The sequence below is a fragment of the Malaclemys terrapin genome, chromosome 2, assembly GCF_027887155.1.
Source record: "Malaclemys terrapin pileata isolate rMalTer1 chromosome 2, rMalTer1.hap1, whole genome shotgun sequence".
Classification (NCBI taxonomy): domain Eukaryota; kingdom Metazoa; phylum Chordata; order Testudines; family Emydidae; genus Malaclemys; species Malaclemys terrapin.
In genome coordinates, this window is record NC_071506.1 from 173920926 (window position 1) to 173942489 (window position 21564).

Genomic DNA, 21564 nt, shown 5'->3' on the forward strand with positions numbered 1-21564 from the left:
TGTCTGCATGATCCTACGGTACTATACTTGCTCAATGCTGCAGAGGAAAGCAAAAAGTACCAAGGCTCCCTGCAAGCATGTCCCAGAAGAAGATTCCATCTAAACTTTCAAATTTTTCCATCAGTTCAAATACCATAGTTAAGGTTATAAACCTATACAAGTCCGAAGATAATGACGACATCCAAATCATTCTTTTCTGTGAATGCTGATCCACTTATTTTAAAGCACTTTACACATTCTAAATGCATTACAATCAATCTTTACTATATACCCATCGCTGTGGATACAGTAAGTAATTAATCACATTTTACAAATATGAAAACTAAGGCTGAGGTATAACTTGCTCAAGGCCATACAGCGACTCAGTGGCACAGCCAAGACTAAACACTGATCAAATTCTGGAATACAACATTTTGTTGAAATTCTAGGCGAAGCTTTCTACATAAATAATTTTCACGGGGGAGAGAGAGAGAGATTAGGTTGGATTGGATTTTTTTTTTTTTTGGTAAGACCCCAATTTGCAACTTCTGTATCTTCAAAACATGATAAACACCAGTACAAATATTTACCTAAAACAATTCCCTTTGGGTAGTGCCTATGTTTTGCCCGTAGCTGCCAAGCTCACAGCAGGACCAATATGCTGCAGAACTATCTTCACTTATATGAAGCCTCATTGGTCTCTTCTGTTCTTTCTAAGGCACATAGGTTAGCCTCTTAAGGACTGAATGCTTTAGTTAGACTAAAGTCTTTGGGTATCTCGGCAAAAATTAATGGGCTGTGGTGTACAGGAGGTCAGACAAGAAGATCTAATGTTTCCTCTGGCCTTTAAATTACATTGTTTCATAGAGTTTATTTCACATCTTTAAATTATAATAACTTTCCTGAGTCTCCCTGTGTAGATAAGCCCTTATAGCTCAGACAGTGTCTGTAGAGCAGTGGTAGGTAACCTGCGGACTGTGGGCCACACACAGCCCATCAGGGTAATCTGCTGGCGGGCCGTGAGACAGTTTGTTTACATTGACTGCCCACAGGCACAGGTGCCTGCAGCTTCCAGTGGCCGCAATTTGCTGTTCCCAGCCAATGGGAGCCACAGGAAGTGGCGCAGGCCACAGGTACGTGGTGGCCACCACTTCCCACAGTTCCCATTGGCCAGGAATGATTAACTGTGGCTACTGGGAGCTGCGGACAGTCAATGTAAACAAACTGTCTCACGGCCTGCCAGCAGATTACCCTGATGGACTACGTGCACCCGCAGGCCACAGATTGCCCACCACTGTTGTAGAGGAAGAAATCAATGTTGCGCAACTTTCCTGACACCAAAGCCACACCGCTCTGCTATTACTTTTCTCCACTTATAGAATGTGTTTTTCACACACTTACAATGGAAGTCTTAATTAGGAGTGAAAAGAAATTGAGACCAGTCTGAAATATAATTTTAGGATTTTGTGTTTTCCTTAGGATACAAGCCATAAGCCACAATCTCTGTTCAATAAAATATTTGAAGAATGTTCTAGGATTTATGAAAAATCCAACTCCTTACAAAATACTGAAAAATCAGCTCCTTTTGCTGCTAAGAATATTCTTTCTCCAGATAAAAAGAAAAAAATGTTTCCAGAGTAACTATTTTTTCTTGTCTTGTTTTTCTGACAAGTAGGTACTGCAGCTAATCTCTCTCAAAATAAAGAACATTTTAAAGTAAACTCTTATGTTTTGAGACTTGAGTCACAGGCCTGTAGCATTTTGGCATATAAAAAAAAATTGAGAAAATTCCACTCAGATGTGTTACATATGGTATTGACATTTTTAAACACTTTATTGGTTTTATTCCACTCACTGAAGGTTAGCATGCACCCAGTGCACTTGAGCTGAAGAATTTTGGTCAGCAGTATCCAACAGGAGGTGCATGAACCCGGAGTGTCCTCATGCCTCTAGTTGAAAGAATAAAGGGCAGGGTCACCTCAACAATTCTCCCCATCCAGTTCCTTTGCACTGGAATCTTGAGGATACTAGACTACAGTAGCAGCAATGTAGTGTGTGTGTATGTGTATCAGAGAATGTGGGTACACAACACATCTTGAACCATAACTACTTTACAGGTAAGTAACCATTTCTGAGTGTTTGTACATATATTCCACTGTAGATGCCTCCCCCAACTAGTACACCTTTGGTGGCGGAAAATCAGAATCTATTTGAACTCTCTTACTAAAGTTTGCATCAGCTCTGGATGCTTCAATGATGGCATAATGTTGAGCAAATGTGTACCAAAGACTGAGCTGTTGCTTTACAAAAGTCTTTGACTTGATCATTGCTAAGAAAAGCCATAGAAGTAGCTTGAACCCTAGCAGACTGTACAGTAATCCTTGCTGGTGGTGTCACCTTTGCTAGGTCATAACAAATCCTGATGAAGGCAGTGATCCAGCTGGAAATTCTTTATGATGTTACTGTCTGGCTTCTCATTCTCTCTGCATAAGCTACAAAGAGTCTTAGTGAGGATCTACCTTTTTATATAGACTGGAGAAAACTGAAAATGCCCTACAAATATCCAGTGAGTGCAGCTATCATCCCTGAAAGCATGTGGTTTTGGAAGAACATTGGTAAATTTATGACACTGGTTTATGTGGAATTCAAGACCACTTTTGATAAGAATTTGTGGTGAAGCCTTAATGAGACCTTATTCTTGTTAAAAAACACACACTGTATATGGGCATGTGACATGAAAATTTCTCACAATATTTTTGTGAGAAATCTTACTAGGTAAGTTTATGTATCATTGTGGGCCATAGATTATATGTAATTCCATGGGGGAGGGTGACTACAGCTCCTGCAAGAACTAAGAGCAGCAGAGGGTGAGATTAGGCAAATTCATTCACTTTGTAACACCTCCAGAGAAGTACCATCACCTGGACAGGTTCACATGCGCTAGCTCAAACTGGATTTCTCCAGAGACCAGACAAGGAAAGGACTCTTGGATAAATATCTTGAGTTTAAATGACTCAGGGCCTTCTTTTCTGATCCAACAAATGGACAAAGTTCTGTCCCAGGAAGAGGGGAAGCAATCCTTGCAGAAGAATTGGAAGGACTGACACTGATCCAAGCCCTCGATGGAGTTGCAGGGGGTGAGGGCACAGGGATGATCGCTGGCAAGCTATTTTATCATGTATATAGGGTTGGAGGGGAGGGGGTTGGGAGGGGGGAGGAAGAGAGAGAGAGAGAGAGAGAAACAGTTTCTCTGCAAAGCTTTTATGTGGAATAAAATGTGTTTGCTTGGGGAAGGGATTTGGAAGGGGTGGAGTTGGGGCAGGGCTGGGGGCAGAGGGGCACAAAGAAAAGGGGGGGCAGCCAAAAATTTTTTTGCTTGGGGCAGCAAAAATCCTAGAGCCTGCCTTCCCCTCTCCAAGGGTTGCAGCTGTCTGGAGGTGCCTGCCTTCCACACCTTCCTCAGTCACACCTCATTCATTCAACAGGGCAATTGATTACAAAGTGGGGGGAAGATCTTATTCTACTTTAGCAAAAAGACATTTTTCTTTTACCTTAATTATACTACGTTAGGGGCCCGCTATAACAAATTACCAAGGTTCAATACTGCTGTTTCGGTGGGGTGGTGCTGGGGAAGGAGGGTTTGTTTCCGCAGGGCAGGTGGTACTGGGGGGGGGGTGTTTTGGCAGTGCTGGGGGGATTGTTTCTGGGGTGCAGTGGGGGGTGTTTTGGGGGGGCTGCAGGGGGTTGGCAGCTCTCGGGGGGTTTTGGCCCTCAACCGTTTTCTTTGGAGTAATATGGCCCTCGCTGCTTTACGAGTTGTGCAGGCCTGTGCTAGCACATAGTCTGGCTTATGGGGATATTATAGTGTATGCAGAAAACTGAGCATCTGGGAAAAAGCCCTGGTCAAGAGGGAGAGTGACATGGAGAGAGACCCAAGTGGTGACAGCTGATTAGCTGGGAGCTTAGAGTGGTGCCATTGGTGGACCACGGAGGGGAAACACAGGAACACTTGCCCTGAACAGCAACGGGGGGGCCTGCTATTGAAGCTTGCAGCTCTCCCACTGTTATTACAACTGGAAAAGCTGTCTTAGGTGATAAGTAGAAGAGAGAACACAAGGCTAAGGGCTCAACTGGCCGTCCCATAAATCCTGCTAATACCAAATTAATGTCCCAGGAAAGAAGAGATTCCTGTTAGTGAGTAAACCCTTATGAGGCCTTTTAAAAATATTCTTACCACGGGATGGGAGAACATTGAACATGCCTGGTGAGGAGAGTGAATGCAAGAGATGGCTGTCACATGAGATTAAAACAAAAACCCTCCAGCCTTATTTTAACATAACTTGGACCTGCACTTTGACTGGAGACTGATGGGTGCAAGTGGAACATTTTTCCCACTTAGCTATTAAAGTGGTTCTACTTTTGACTCTTGCTGCTAGTGAGGACATTTTGATTATGTGAACACACACTCTCCAATGCAGTTAGACACTCATCATCCACATTGAGATGGAGACTGAAGCTCAGGGTGCACAATTTAGTCATGATTCAGAGCCTGTCCTTGACCAACAATAAAGTAATTTGAGGTTGTAGTGATAGGGTTAGAAGATCAAAGCATGAATAATGCTGTGCCCATCCCAGGGCTATTAATCATTCCAGTCAGTCATGTTTCAACTTTCTGATAACACTAATAATCATACAATACTTCTAGATCACAGGGAAACAGGAATACATGTATTAGTGAACCTGGGTTCTAGCTGGCCCTGGAGCAGAAGTGACATTTTGTTTTCTTGGTTGCAAACAGATCTATGCTGGGGAACCCCTATTTGTTGAATATCCACACTACTTTGTTTTTCAGGACCATTTAGGATTTTCAACTAAGTACCTCCTGAGTTGATCCACCAACATGTTCTGCAGGTCAAGCGACAAGCAGCTTTGATAGTGATGTCGTTCCAAATGCAGAAGTCCCAAACTTGTGCCCAGAGGTTCAATTTTCTTGGTTGCAGGGTAGTCCTCAGACCCCTCCCCCACCACCAGTCCCCCTTTTGGGTATGAAAAAAATATCTGGAGTAGAAACCCCTTCCCACATGCTGTAAAGCAATCTCCTCTACTGCTCTCAGAGCTAGAATACACTGTATCTCTTAAAGCAGTACCATCTCATGAAAATGGTCCCTGAATAAGAAAGGGGAAGGTGGGTGAGGTAGGGCAAGGACTGAAATTGGATTGTGTATCCCAGTACCACAGACTGTCTGGAACCATCAATCAATGGTTATGGAGTTCCAGACACTGAGGTACAACAGGTTCCCCAAAGAAGGGGACAGTCACATTCTGGGGTGCAATCCAGAGCAGTGAAGAGTTGTCACCTCTTGGATTTACAAGTGCCTCACAATCCCTTGCCCCTCTGACTCTCCACCTGGGATGGCCACAGCCAGCAACAAGCATGGACTCTAAGTTTTGGGCAGACCTGGCCCAATGCTTTGGATGCTGAAGCCTGCCTGTACCACCACAGATTTCTCTTGGCTTCCACCACCTTTGGTTAAGAACTGGTATGGTGACTCCACACACTCCTCAGCCCAGTTTTCCCACAAAGTGAAAAGTCCAGCCCTGCACTGGAACAATCAGAGGGATATTAAGTTTCATTGCCCTTTTAAAGGAGTCAATATTCAACAGTTTGTTACTTTAATTGGAGCTACAAAACAGTTCAGTTTAAATGCAGCACTGGATTGGTTTAGATTAAAAACAAAAACAGAAGATAGGTTTTTAAGTCAATTCAAGTAGAAGGTAACTTAGAAATGGTTACCAGCAAATAAAAGTGAAAACATGTATCTACATCTAAAACTTTATCTAGCAAGTTTCGGTTCAAGACTTTATTTAAGATGGCCTTTTTCACCCCCAGTCTTCTAGCAGGTTGGTGACTGATCCGCTCCTGGATCAGACTCTCTCCCAGAGGCCCAAAGGTGCTGAGGCCTTTATCTTCTTAGGTCAAAGAGATAAAGGGGCAGAAAACCTTAAGTTTATAGTTCAGTGAACCTGTGAAGTAGATTAGTTCTGAAACTCGAAGTAAAGTTTATCCAATGAGGAAGGCAACATGGAATCTGGTGGTGAACAAGGCTCCATGGTTTATTTCTTCACACACTTGTGTTTACTCAATTGCAAATTGTTTGGTTTCCTGTCATCTCCTTCTACAGCTGTCTTGAGGACCCTATTTACTACTGTATGTAACTGAGGTAAACACAGTCCTTTGTTTAGGATAGATCTGTTTAACAACTTTTGCTAAGGCAGGGCTGTCTGCTTTTGAACATGTGCTAACTGTACCACAGGGGGAGAGAAGGGGGCAGGATTCATAACTGCATATAATTTTGCTACATACATTTCCTTATTATATTAACTAGCAAGTTATTAGTTTTCAAAATAACTGCATATTTTGTACAAATATTACTGCAATACTGTGTAGGGTGTGGTGCTTTCAAATCACAGACAGATAGGGAAGATCAAAATGACTAGAGCTCTGCTCTTGATGAAGCAGTCAAATTGGCTGCCTTGATGTTGGAAGAGGCTGATGGGTAAAGCCTGTTGATGCAGAAGCCTATGACTTTCTTAGTAGAAACTTATCCTGCTTTCAAGGAATCAGCTTTCCTAGGCTGGAAGCTAGGCTGTCAATGGTATTGAGGCCTATGCTGCCTTCTTTTGGGGCTGAGGCATACACTCTCAGTAACCTTAATGTTGCTCTCGATTCTTTATGGCATGTAAAGCCTCAGTCATCTTGCTGAAGAGGCGGCACTCACCAGAGGGCAGGCCCTCAACAGTGGTTAGGGCTTCCCTTGGTGTATGTTGTGTGTGGAGACAGAAAGACCTCTGCACGGTGAAAATTGCCATGGATCTGAAGGCTATAGCTGCTGCATTGAGAGTTGACTGCAGTCATGTCCTGGCTACTAGCTGGCCTCCAGTGACAATAGATTTAAACTCCTCCTCCATACACTATTCAGTAAAGGCCAGCTAATAAAGTCGTATTTCAATAATAAAGTCCGTTAGTTAGTGATTCTCATTTGGAGGCTAGATGCAGAATAAGTCTTCCTTCCAAAGGAATCAGTCCTCTTTGGCTCCTAGTCTTTTTGTAATTTGTAATGTTCCTGCTTCGACCTCCTGTTTTCTGCTCCCACCACCACACTACCTGGAGCAGGATGACTAAAGAACTGCCATCTGGTGGCAACAATCCACTTTCTTTGAAGTCTGTGCCGGAGAAGCTTGGCATGGTCCAACAATCCTCCATTGATGGTTAAAGCTACTCACCCAGTCCCAGTTGTGTGTAATCTAATCAACAGTTTAAGGTTCTCTTGGGCAACTTCTGCAGGAAAAATACTCCTCTGGTAAGGCTCATATGGTGCCAGTCGGTGTACCTGGAGCCCTTATATTTGAAGGTTTCAGAGATATGATTGCCTTTGCCAGTACTGAGGCCACTGTCTGAGTGGCCTGCATAGGAAAGTCTGGTGCCAACATACAGAGTAAGTCTCTGGCTCCCATAATTGCTGGAGGAGTTAATGGTACCCAGTGGTTTCTGTGCTGGGGTCATTTGTACCTGAAGAGTAGATAGTACAGTAGGTACCTGCTTCATCAGTACCTATGCCAATGAGCCAATATAGATGGTACTGGCAAGCAATGCTGTAGTGCTCTTGAAGTTAGCTTGGTACCAAACAGCTTCTGGGGTACCATTTCAGCTGAGATACAATAGTGGAGTCCCCAACAGGTGTGTGAGGATCCTTTCTGGATCTTGAACTACCCTTGAGCTCTGAAGAACTGGATGTCTTGGGGCCCTTAATGACTGGCCCAACGACAAAAGACCAGTACCTCTTCTCCCTCTATCAGAGGTTGAGGGCTTCAGTGAAGGAGCAGCTGAGTAGAAACAGCTGCCAGAGAACTTCTAGGAGGTGAGGCAATGCACTTCACTTATCTGTCCAAGAAAGGCTTGGATTGGTGGTCAAGCATGTATTCCTCCATGAGTAACCCCTGAGACAGGAGTGTCTTGATTTTTAAGTCTTCTTACAAAAAGATAGGAAAACTGAACATCTGTCCACAACATGGTCATCACCTAGGCAGATAAGGCATCTAGTATGCTCATTAACAAGCAGGACTTCCTTACAAGACAGATAGTTCTTAAAGCCCAGGGACTTATGCATGACTATTTGGTAGCAAGTATCACTCCAGGAACAGAAATTAAAAAAAAAAAAAAAGTCTAAAAGGAGAACAAAGGAAACACTATAAAAGTCAAGACATACATACATACTAACTCACTATTTACAGAAGAAAGTGAGCTTATCAGCAGCCTGTCTTGTGCTTTGAGGCATCACTGGAACTTGCAACCACGTGTTGGGAGAATAAACAGAGGGAGGTGGACAGCTGTCCCAACAGATACTACTGACCAAAAGCCCCTAGCTTGGGTGCACTGGGTGTACATGCACTTAGAGTGAAATATATAGACATACAAGCAATCTAAGAAGAACGGGATACTACACAAGGGTCTTTTAGATGTTCTTAAAAAAAACCGAACATCTAAAAAAAAACAAAAAACAACACCCCACTCAAACAGCTATTAAATTAGTCACATTTTGTTGCCAGATAATACATGATCTGCAGATTAATTTACAATTTTAAGAAATTGTCCACTTTTGCAGATGGATATACCTGCACAGCTGGTGTAAGAGGATGTACACATTCAGCTTAATCCCATTACCAAATATAACTACACATTTGTGCAACAATTCAAACGATACCATCTCAAGCAGCAGACAAACTCAAATATGGACAAGGTCTTCAATTGCTATATCTTTCCTATAATTCTGATAATTTTCACTATTGAAATAGGTCTCCAAATGCCCCATTTCCTTTTATCATAAGGATCATAAGGTCACATGAGACTGAACCCTTATAAAGTTACCTTGTGTGCCAACAATCTCCATGTGAAGATGTGCAAGTCCACTGGCAGTGGACAAAGCTAGCTTTATCATTCCTTCCACAGTAACGGTATACCTGTTTAGGTAATCAAAGAGTGATCCATGCTCATGATAATCTGACACCAACCAGAGCTGAGTCCATGTACCATTGTCTGCAAAATAAGATATTAGATGTAAATAAAGTTGCCCAGCAAACCAAATTGCTTTTTTTAAATGTACCAACTATAAAAGTTGGGAGTTACATTTTATAATAAGCTCCATGTAATCAGGTCATTATGTTTTCTATTTTTATTCCAAAAGTGCCTGAAGGCCTCCTATAAGCGTTGGAGCCTTCTGTGCTAGACACTGAACAAACAGCACAGAAGACAGTCCCTAACCCAAACAGTTCACAATCTAAAAGACAAGACAAATAGATATAGGCAAACAAAAAGAAGTAACTTGCCAGAAGCACAGAACAATTTTTTTCCTCAGTTTTTTCCCTTTGTATAACACCCCCTCCCTACAGTGCCAGTGCATCCACTAGGCAAACTAGGCAGCTGCCTAGGGCGCCAAGATTTGAGGGCGCCAAAAAGAGGTGCCCAAAATGTCTGGGATGCTCACCCACCACCGGCTAAATGTGTAACCCTCTTTGATCAGCTCCAGCCGCCAAAGAAGTGATGTAATTCCTCCTCCGGCCGCGCTGCACTGCTCCCTGCTGCTGTCTCTTCCCCAGGGCCCAGTCCTGCCCCCACTCCCCTGAGCTCTGCACAAAGGCCGGGGCTGCTGCACTCACCGGCAGCAGGAAGTACAGAGACCCGGCCCCAGCCGCGCCGCTGGTGAGTGCTGGGGGGTGGTTCCCCCTACCCCCCTAAACCAGCCCCAACCCCCCGGAGACCGGGCCTCCCACACAGAAGCCTGGGGCACCCCCCCACACACGGGGGGGGCTGCGTGGGGCCCAAGAATATCTAGGGATGGCCCTGGTACCTACCACCCTGCCCTCAGCCAGCCCCACACCCCCTGCCCTGCCTGCAGCCAGCCCCACACCCCCACCCAATCCCTGCAGCACCCCCGTGCCCCAAGCCAGCCAGCCCCACACACACGTCTCCAGCCAACCCCGCACCCCATCTGCAACAAGCTCCGCATCGCCCCTGCCCTGCCCTGCCCGAAGCCAGCCAGCCCCACACCCCCTGTCCTGCCTGCAGCCAGCCCCGCACCGCCAACCCCGCACCACCTCCATCCAACCCCTGCAGCACCCCCGTGCCCCGTCTCTAGCCAACCCTACACCCCATCTCCAACCAGCTCCACATCCCCTGCCCTGCCCGAAGCCAGCCAACCCCTTCACTCCCCTTTCTCCAGCCAGCCCCTGCTGCATTCTCAAGTTGAGATTTCCGGGGGGGGGGGGGGGGAGGGGGGAGGGGGGGGGGGAAGGACACAGAAAAATAAACAGCAAAATATGAATGGAAGGGAGCCGAGGGTGGGGGGGAAATAAAGGCCATTCTTACAATTAACATTCCACATTCCTGGGACTTCTCTCCCCTATTCTAGAAGGGAGAAGGGTTTACAGACAATGAAGGGACAACATGTATTAGTATCAAAGGATTAAGAAATGGCATTCCCTTTTCTGAGAAGGAAAAAGCACATAGAAATTAGAACACAGAACTTGGAATCAAGCAACCTGCTTGTTTTTTTTAATCACTACCACTAGCTTGCTGCATGACTGTGGGCTAAACAGTTCTACAAGATGGCAATAATGCACACTCACTTTTCTCAGACCTAGAGATGACATGCACTAGGTACGTGCAAATTTGCCACAGATTTAGATCAGTGGACACTAAATACCAGGAACCTCAAAGATTAAAAAATAAACCACAGAAGATACAGTATGAAGGGAATTCAGAATGTGAAACTTGAATATTCAGTCTTTCACTGGAATTTTTCTTCTTTTGACCCAGAGAGCAGAAACGTCAGTTGCAAGACTTTTGTTTTTAAACCAGACAAAGCAATCCTGCCATTGAATAGGCTTCCCTAATATATTTAAAATAAAACAAAAAACCCTCTTTGAATAGTGGGAGTCATTCAGATAACTTTATCCTTATTGTAAAACAAACCCCTTTCTCTCCTTAAAAAAACAAAAAACAAACCCCTACTATTCCTCAACATAGTCCTATTATGGCAACCATACTCCGCACTACCTTTCGAGTATAAATTCTTCGTGCTAAGGACTCTGTACATCACATATGTATAATATACCTGATCTTAATTCAAAAAGCATGGTAAGAGGGAAAGAAAGGCGAGAAAAGGAAGGTCCTTAGTCTTTCAGACATGCCGATGAACAGGACCTTGAAAGGATTCAGTTTCCAAAGACCAAAACTGAAATCTCAAGGAAAGGTACCAAAGTCTACAAGATTCTTAGAATCCTGTGCGGATAGTAAGGGAGGCCAGAGGTTTTTGGCTATGAGATTTTAAAAATAGAAAATCTTCAAATAGAGAAAAAAGGAGAGAGCTGCATCTGCGTCAAACCCACCAATTTCTGCTAGCGGAAAACAGTGAAGTCAGATCTTGCTATATTCGTGCCAGTACCAATGCCAACAAAGCTCTTGGTCTATGGTACCAGGGACAGTTGAGGTCCAGTCTTAACTGAAACGTTACACAAATGTTTGGTAGAAAAGATATTAGAAATAATCAGACACTATGACCCTTCAAAAGATGGCCAAGAAAGCTTCCACCAGAGTTCTCTAGTCCTTCACTAAAAACAGAAGAGCATACTCTTGAGATGTCTCTCTCTAAACCACGGGGAAAAACTGCTGTAGACAAAAACTTTTGTGCAGTCTTTACACACTGTTTTAAGGAATGCAGAGGTTGGACTTGTTGAAGAGGAGGATCCTGAATGGTGTGCCACTGGCAAAATATGTGGTGAAGCACAATGGAATCCATCTTCCACTTGTGCTCTTGAGAGAAGTGCCTGCTGACTGTATCCACAGTCACATTCTAAGCTCCTGGAAGGTAAGCGGCTGTGAGGACAATCTGATTGCATATGCACCAATTCCAAAGCTTGACAGCTTTGGTGCAGAGAGTCCCTCCTTGTCAGCAGATATAGAATATGCATGACATGTTGTCCTTCGTGACCTTTATGTGTTTGCCCTGTTCAATAGTAAAAATTGGGGACTGACCTATCCGACTGCTTTGAGTTCTAGGTGGTTGATGTACAGTTTCCTCTTGAGGTCTACTTGCCCTGGGCTGTGTGGGTGTCCAAATGTGCTCTCCAATCTAACAGGGATGCATCCATCGTTATACATTTTTCAGGGAAGGGTGGGCAAGACTCCTGCACAGATGTATGGAAAGCAGTGCATTTAGACTATATACTCAGCGACTAAACAGTCCTAAACCACCTCTGAAGGCAAAGTAATCGCAGTCTTGCATGGTCTATAATGGATATACCAGCTGCTATGTTCCAACAGCTGAAGCCAGTCCCTGACCCAAGTTTGAGGGCTGATCTGGATTGTGTTGACCATGTCAGCTAGGGCCACAAATCAATAGCAGCAAGCATCTGCCTCTCAGTGCATTGAACTGAGCTAAGCTCCTATTAATTCTAACCTTCGTAAAGGCGTCAAGATGGATATTTCTGAATAGTCAACTGTAGGCCCAGTTTGAGGAAGGTCTATGGCCTTGCAAGTTGCTAGTGAAGTGTTTTACTTGGAACAACTTTTCAGAAGCCAATCATCTAGGTAAGGGAATACCAGAATTCCTCTCTGTGAAGGTGTGCCTCTACTATTGATAAAACTTTCTAAGGTCTGGTCTATACTACCCGCCTGAATTGGCGGGTAGAAATCGACCTCTCGGGGATCGATTTATCGCGTCCCGTCGGGACATGACAATCGATCCCCAAATCGGCGCTCTAACTCCACCAGCGGAGGTGGTAGTAAGCGCCGCCGACAAAAAGCGGCAGAAGTCGATTTTGCCGCCGTCCTCACAACGGGGTAAGTCGGCTGCAATACGTCGAATTCAGCTACGCTATTCACGTATCTTAAATCGACTCCCCGCTGTAGTGTAGATGTACCCTAAGAGACCCTTGGGGCAGATGAGAAGACAAAAAGAAGCACCCTCTACTGACCGACAATAGATCCAGCAAGCTGGGCTCAGTGGAAGGAGCTGGAGGAGAGGTGCTTAGCATACCCCAGCTGATCAGCTGTCTCCCCCAGCAGGAGGGAGACAGCTGATTGCCCAGCAGGAAGGGGAAGATAGATTAAGAACTGAGCTCCAGCAAGCTGGGCTCCTGCAGGCAGGCTTTGCCGGCTTCCCCCAGCATGCTGCATTGCATAGCCAGTGCGGCAGGAAGGGGGCAGGGTGTCTCCCAGCAGGAAGGAGACAGACTGCTAATCGGTGAGGCAGGGAGGGGGAAAGAACTGAGCTCCAGCAAGCTGGGCTCCTGGGGAGGAGGAGAGGCTGGGGCCTTGGGGAAGAAGGGGGTCAGTTGGGGCATGCCCCCCTATAGGGGGCAGGCAGGGGCACCCAGCCACCAGTCAACTGTTTATGGGGTCCTTGGGGGCCCACAAGCCATCAGCTGTTCGGCCGGGGCGGGGGCAGTAGGGTAGCTAGGGGAGTGCTGTTTAGCTGGTTTTTGGCCACCAGCCAATCAGCAAGGGGAACTATTCCTGGAGCAGGGGCTGAGCTAAGAGGCCCCACCTTCTCCTACCTGCTCCTTATGGCACTGTGGCAGTAGCAGGTGTGCTTTCTCTGGCTCTGCAGCAGCAGCACCTAACCTCTCACCCAACTAAAGGCAGCCAGTAGCAGCAGCTGGTAAGTGTATTTCAAAGGGGGTCTTTCTTGTGGAGGGGGAGGAGACTGGAAACCCCCCAGGTGGTTGTGAGAGCCAGCACCTGGCTGCTGGTGGGATGGCTGTCTGCATGGTGGGGGGCAGGGGGCGAGGCCAGAGGCATCTCCAAAACATCCCCTGCACCCCCACAGCACAGAGAGACAGAGTACCAGCCCCTGCCGGGCAGCTGGACCAGGACAAGAATGGGGGCGAGGTGCGTCTCCTGTGGGGTGTGGTGTCCCTGCTTGCCCTCCCTGCCCAGACAGATGCCTGCCTCTCAGAGACAGTGGCCATGTAGTATGCTTGGTTCCCCCTCCCTGGCATCTGGGTGCTGCCTCTTAGGGGGTGAGGGGTGAAAGAGAAGAGGCAGTAGGGAAGGGATAGGGGTGGGGTTGGGTGTGGGTAGGAGAGGAGAGGAAAACTATCAGGGAAAATCTTCATAGCAGTACAATCTCTGCCTTGGGGGCGTGGATGGAATTGTCTCCCAAGGGACAGCTGGAACTATCGGCTGTGCTTTCTGTGAGCTGCAGGGTGAAAACATTATATGTGTTTAGTCCATGTGCTCTGGCAAACACAAGTCCAGGCACCATGTTGGGGGGCAGGGAGAGGTAGCCTGATTTTCCCTCTTCTATCAGAGGAAACCTGAATTGTCTCCTAAGCGAAGGGCTTGTCTTGTGATCATGTTGGGAGGAGGAGGGGTGGGGGGTATTGCTGAGTCCCAGGGTTGAGTAATTCTCTGGTGATGGTGGTCATTAAATTATTGTCATTCACTTTGCACACAATGGCTGGTGATGGTTGTTTAACATCCACCCAGCCATTTGGTCAAGTGCCTTGTTTCTTGGGAATTGCCTTCTGTAACGTCTCTAATTTCATCCCACTCTCCTGTGGGTACAAATTCTGGTTCTAAGGACCTGGATCCCATATTGCCTTGCACTGGGATTGGGAATTAGTTCCCTGCAACTCCTCCTATTGTGCAAGTGTAGATCCTGCTGTTAGTACAGCTATTTGCAGGTTCCCTTGTGTTTAGCTGAATCTTTGGACTCAGTTTAGTGGGGATGGACTCAGAGACTGAGATCACTATCCTGCTCTGTGGATCCCAGCGTGCTTGTACTGTGAATTTTTGGCATGCACATGTGGCTCTATTTATCTCATTGTGCTGGTGCTACTTCCTTGGTGTGATGATAGTGAAAATAATGTCCTGGTGTGATGGTGGTCATTCTGTGCTGTTCATGTGAATCTTGCATTTTTGTATGCTGTGTTGGTGTAGACCTGTTCCCAGGAAATTAGAGTCACAAGGTGGGTGAGGTAATCTTTTTTTATTGGAGCAACTTTTGTTGGAGAGAGAGAGACAAGCTTTGGAGCTTTCATGGAGTTCTTTCTTCCTGAAGAAGAGTTCTGTGAAAGCTCAAAGCCTGTCTCTCACCAACAGAAGCTGGTCCAATAAAAAAATATTTTACCTCACCCACCTTGATATATATTACCCCGCCCCATATTACCTCACCATTTATCCTAATCTTTCGAGATTGTACCACATTTTTCTGACCTTGCCAATAAATAGTACAGTTGCAGAACGATCCTTTACCCGACTTAAACTTATAAAGTCCTACCTGCGCTCTACAATGGGTGAAGATAGATTGTCTGGGTTAGTTTTGCTCTCCATTGAAAGACAATTGGCTACTGAAGTAGATAATAAAGTAATAGATAACTTTGCTAGAATGAAGCTTAGACGAAAGAGGCTGTTGTAGTTGCTTCATAGATCATATTGTTTTGATCTCATCTTTGAAATATAAAAGTAAATAACGTGTCATGTTTTGATTTTATATACAATACTGTAAACCTTTTTTATATTTTAAATGCAAAATAACACACTTATAAAATAATACCATTCTTGTTTTTAAGTAAAAAATAAATATGTATAACAAATTTTAAAGTATGCAATTAGTAATTTGATATGGCGGCGGGTGGCGCCTTTTTTAATGTGTTCGCTCCCCCTGATGTTAGAACCTGGCTACGCCACTGCGCAGAGATATTCTGGTGAGCAGTTGGCCTTCTGCAATTATTGCCTAGAACTGATCTCTGAGTTCTGCTGATAAAACACTCAAAGTTCAGCTCGGTATAATCTGTATGTTGTACTTTGCCATCAATGTCTGGTTGCTGGCAATTCTAAATTGTAAAGTAGATGCCAAATATGATTTTCTGCTCAACAGGTCGAAGTGCTTATGATCTTTATCATAGGGTGTAGATATAGTATGGTGCTGCCTTCCACATTTGTTATCCACCTTGACCACCAAGGAGTTAGAGGGACCAGAAAATAAAAATGTTGAGCCCTTAAAGGGGGACCTAATATTTTTATCCATGGTCTTGCACATTGGCAAAATTGTGGTCAGTGTGTGCCAGATAACAAGGCCCTCCTGGACTCTACAAAGGAGAACAGGCAGAGGAATTTGAGCAGATGAAGCTGTATAAAGGATGTCAGGCAGCTTATGATGTGGTTCTTTAATCTCCTCAAGAGATCTGCAAAGAATCTGCAACTCTTACTAAACTCTGGCGGTTCCAGGACATCAGCAGCCACAGATGGTGGGGGTTGCAGAACTGCTTCATCTAGGCAGGAAGAAGAGATGAAGGGGTCTCTCCACCAGTCAACATCAGCCCAAGTTTCCTGTTCCTTAAGAGGTTTCTTCCTGAAGTTCTGGTCTCCTAGATAAAGAGGGTGATGGAGGGTGTCTATATCTGAGATGGGTAGTGCTTGAGGCACTAGTTAATTGCTGATGATAGGTCACCCAAGAGTCCCAGTATGGCCAAGTGGGTGGTGCACATGGCATGGGTGGAGACATCCATGGGTGCTGATACCAGCAAGATTGTGGGCATCTCTCACAAGTGATTTCAATTTCCTCAGAGACCTCTGGAAGAGAGCTTCTATAGAGATGGAGAGGAGAGTCTTGGACAGATATTTGAGAGACCAAGTCAAGATCTTCAGAGTGATTTAGAAGAGGACGATTCTGATGAAGTGGTGGAGCACCAGAAGAAACTTGAGCTAAAACTGTCAGTACTGGACAGATGTCCAGGGATCTGGAGGACATTGGTGCCAAAAGACGACTGAAGCTGAGCAGTGGTGATTCGGGCATCTTGGACATGGCTAGGTCTTTGGAAAAAAAAAATGAAACTCCTGTGGTACTGGAGTGTGGTTAGTATCATGTTCATGGCGTGAGCCGAAGTAATGGTAGCTGAGGGAGCTGATGGTACCGTGAGTCTCTAATGCTCTGAGTGGAGTACAGATGGAGCCCATGCGATTTTCTTCAGTACTCACTGAGTAGCAGTAGAGCTCTTTGTGATACCCCGTTCCCCTGATGGTACTGGTGGCCTATCAGAGACTGACATTTTGAAATCTTTAGGCTTAACAGTACCCTGGGTACCTGAGGAACCATCAGCCTCGTGGGTACCAGGTCAGAGTCTGATGGGTGCTGAAGTGGCTGGACTTATCAGCAACTGACTTCTCTGAGGCAGATTCCTACCTGGAGAACTTTGGGCATGGCCTATGGAAGTCCAAAGAGGAAAACCCAAGACTCCTCTCATAAATGTCCTCGAGGAGTGCGGCTCGGAGACAGTAGAGGTAGCAGACTTATTTGAAGACCAGCATATAAGGGGGTACCCTGGCCGGGGTCAGAGACTGGGTGCAGCAAGCTCTTCATCATGAGGAACCAAAATTTGATCTCCCTGTTTTTTCTGGCTCTAGATTTTCATGCTAGACCAAAGGCACTTTTTGGAAACATTAAGTTCCCTGAAGCAAAAGATGCACCAGGAGTGTTCATCACATACCAGGATTGCCTCCCGAGACGATAGGCAGAACTGGGCATGCATGCCCTTCCAGTAACAAAGCTTGAGGAGGGGAGAAACTATCCAGGGGGTAACAATCCTTAAAGCTTTTTTTTTTTTTTAACTGATAGTTTTAAACAACTACAGCCAGTACTACTACTAAAATAAACTACTATAAGAGCTATGGGGGCACAGCTGAGGTAAACTCAACATGGACAACTGCTAAGACTCAGTCTCAAGTGGAGGCAATTTAGAAGGAACTGAAGGCAGTTAGCCAGCACAGCATTATACAAAAGTGCGGAGCATGAGTAACACTGCTACATGAAATCTCCGCTCAGAGGCGCAAGCTTCTTTCAGGGTGGGGGGTGGTTAATGGTTAGATTTATTGACCTTGGACCTATTTTTCACAACAGAAAATATTTGCAAGCTTTTTAATCTATATCTGTATCTATATATATCTATATAGATATTACACACACACACACACCCCTCTATCTCTATTTCTCTCTCCATCCTTATCATTCTACCTTCTTGTGATGTACTGCTAATGATGAAATATATATATATATTTCATCATTAGCAGTACATCAGAAGAAGGTAGAATGATGAGAAGGTTAATCTATGTATTTAGTCATGTAGAGGTTCAGACCAACTTGGTCTGAAGCACACTAATATTCTTCACACACACACACACACCCACCCCCCACACACCCACCGGGCTTGCATGTGTTATTGTAGTTTAAAATAGTTTTAATTCTCCATTTCTTTTTCTAAATACTTCTGAATGGTCTGTACTCTTATTATGAGAGGTCCCTCACTTGCAATGGTCTCTTCACCCTTCCAAATTTTAAGTGAATGACTTTCACATACGTTTGACAAACTGAATGCAGGTTCTGAAAAACATATTGATGAACTCTAAGCAAACTTTGTACACTTCAGTTTTCCTTAGGGAAACTAATTTGATAGGATATGTTAGGGACATTTTAGTATTTGGTACATTTAGCATCGGGCTTTGACTAGTTCTAGGACAACTATGGAAAATGCTATGTTGATATTGCCCATCAACCGGGGGGGGGGGGGGGGGGGGCAAATCTATTCCCAAGAAAAAGATAGGAACTGTTTGACTTGGGTGTTTTTGCAAGTCTGAGAAGTTAAATGTTAAAATCTTCTAGTAATGCTTTAATAAAATCTAAGTCATAGCTGGATTAGGTCTACACACCTTCCCAAAATAGAAGGCTGCCCATCCCTTGAAAGCCAAAACTTCCTTGTCAATTTTTAGGGTGTGACTTTTACTTAAGTTACAGGAGCTGACTGTTTAATTACAGATACAGTCATATTATACTATATAAAGGAAAGGGACAGCAGAGCTCAACTGGGACTAGTATACTACTCCATATGTAACTGTGGTAGTAAAACTGAATTAAAAAGGAGTAAATCTTATTCGGGGGAGTAATTGCTTAACTTGTCACAAAATAAGAAGGAGTGGAGGCTAAACAGCTTGCTGGGAGTGCAGTGAATTGTTGATGTAATCGTGGCTGTTGCCCAGATAAGTTTTGAATGTAGCAGAAAGTCAGAGCACAAAAATATGCATATTGACCATATGACAAGCAGATTTACAGAAATGGTTCAGTAACTATATAAAACTGAGTTGACTAGACAAGACAATTCCATTTAAATGAGGCTTAGTATGTCTGTGTGCAGGTTATACATAGTGTGCTGCCTAGTTTTGAGATCTCAGTCAATTGTTTGTTTTTTTGAGGTAAATTGTATGACCAGTCATTAAAAAGTTAAATAAAACAAATTTCATAAAAAAAAACCCTCACATGTAATCCTCAATTACACTGCAGCAACCTTTCCACAAGCATCAAAGAACATGAAATGTCCAGAAAGTAGCATTTGTATTTTCAATTCTCATGAAGAGTTTGAAATAGGAGTACATATATAATCAATAAAAAGTGAAAAGTTATCAAAAGCTTACCTTTATTGTCTGCCGCTATAAATCCAAGGATATTTTCATGACGTAGCATCACAGTTTGATAAATTTCTGCCTCACGAAACCATGAGCGTTCTTCTCTTGAAGAGAATATCTTCACTGCAACTTCTTCTCCTCTCCATTTCCCTCGCCAGACTTCTCCAAAGCGACCTTTCCCAATGCTTTCTTGAAGTATGATGGTCCTTGCAATTGTTCTTTGAACAAGTAAAGGTAGACCTTAAAAAAAAAAAAAAAAATTGAGCTTAAGCTCACTCAACTGTTAATTGAAAAGATCTGTTGCTTATAAAGCAACAGATATATAGTGCTTGCCTTGATTAGTTAAGAGCTAGGGATAAACAACAGTCCTCCTCACCTTACTTCATACATAATCTAAATTAGGAGTTCAATTCTTTTGGAAGATCGGTCCTTTTAAGACAAGTCTTCCTAAACATTTATTTGTTTGGCAACCTTGAAAATACGAGGAATCACAAGTACCAAATGATTAAATCAAATTCTAAAGATGGATTTGTAACAAATACAGTAAATGTGAAATTAGTTTTGAGTTTAAAGTTTTAAACTACTCATGCGTTATTGCATTCTACATTAAATGTAGCTACCCGGGAAGACATTTGGGCATCATTCCGAAAAGTGGTTTAAAATTATATTTATTTATATATTATATATACATACATACATACACACACACACATTTTTTATATATATATATATATATATATATATATATATATATATATATAAATGCAGCAATGTATGAAGAAAAAAATAAACACACCATTGCATTTTAAAAAGTGATTTTATTAAAAACAACAACCAAAAAAAAACACACACCCTCATTTATCAAGCTCCATTTCTAGTCACTCTACCACAAAAACTGTAGAAAAAAAAAAAAGTCCTGAGAAGGAAAAGAAGTTAGACACATTAAGAAACTCATTTATGAGCGAAGATGATACAGTGGTTAGAGTGCTAGCCCACTCCAGCACAGCCTTCCTATGTGCCCTTGGACGAGTCACTTAATCTTAGGTTTCACTATATGCAAAATGGGGATAATAGTTGGACACCTCTGAGACAAGGAAGTAATTACTGGTATCCCTTGCCAACTTCACTGGTTAGCCCATTTTCAAAGCCTACTGGGTTATTTTGGTTAGCAGGAGAAATTAATGATTGATCAGGGGGTTTTTTTATATTATTTTTAATAAAAACACACAACCTTGTTATTTACAAAGAATGCAGGAAGTCTTATATCCCTGAATACAACAGGAATAATCAAACAGCAGGAGACAGTTGCTTTGCTCACAGATCCAAGTCTATTTCCAACCAGCACTTCACCCAAAAGCTCTCTGCATTTTATTTGTGTGTGTGTCAGGATCATGCTACCAGAGTTTCTCCAGCTGCAAGGCCACATCCACACAAGTGAATTCAGAGTGGCACAGCTGTACTGATGATGCTGTGCTGCTGTAAGATTGCTTGTGTAGCCGCTCTATGCCAACAGGAGAAAGCTCTCCTGTTGAAATAAAACCACCTCAATGAGCAGCGGTAGCTATGTCAGCAGGAGCAGCTCTCCAGTCAATGTAGTGCCGTGCACACTACCACTTATGCTGATAACATTTATATTGCTCAGGTGGTAGCGTAGACATGGCTAAGGCTTCCTTGGGCATGTCTATACTGGCAGAGTTACAGCACCGTTCAGAGCGCACTGAAGAGAAACCGCTGTTGTGTGTTCACACTGTCAACTGCCTGCACAATAGCATGTTCACACTTCTGGCACTTGCAGTGGTATTGAGAGTGGTGCACTCTGGGCAGCTATCCCCCAGAGCACCTCTTCCTCTTCTGCTGCTAAGAGTTGTGGGAAGGCGGAGGGGGTCACAGGGCATCCTGGGCCATGTCCCAATGCCTCGTGATGCATTGCTTTGCATCCCAGCAATCCCTGTGCTTTCATCCACATTTGGTGCCATCTTTCAACGGTTTCTGTATTGCATGCCCTGCCTCTTCAGGCTGCAAGAATGGATCCCGAACTGTTGACCAGTATGCTGCTCACTATGACCAAC

At 44.1% G+C, this 21564-nt stretch overlaps 1 protein-coding gene across 3 annotated transcripts in view; it reads right to left on the bottom strand.

The window, feature by feature from the left end:
* Positions 1 to 21564, bottom strand: part of TGFBR1 (transforming growth factor beta receptor 1) — a 70792-nt gene that overhangs the window by 21828 nt on the left and 27400 nt on the right. For all 3 annotated transcript variants that reach the window (XM_054018677.1, XM_054018674.1, XM_054018675.1), the window contains 2 exons: positions 19505 to 19735; positions 8906 to 9073 (listed from right to left, as the gene is read on the bottom strand). In XM_054018677.1, the coding sequence (XP_053874652.1) occupies positions 8906 to 9073; positions 19505 to 19735 (399 nt within the window). The remainder of the gene's footprint in view (positions 1 to 8905; positions 9074 to 19504; positions 19736 to 21564) is intronic.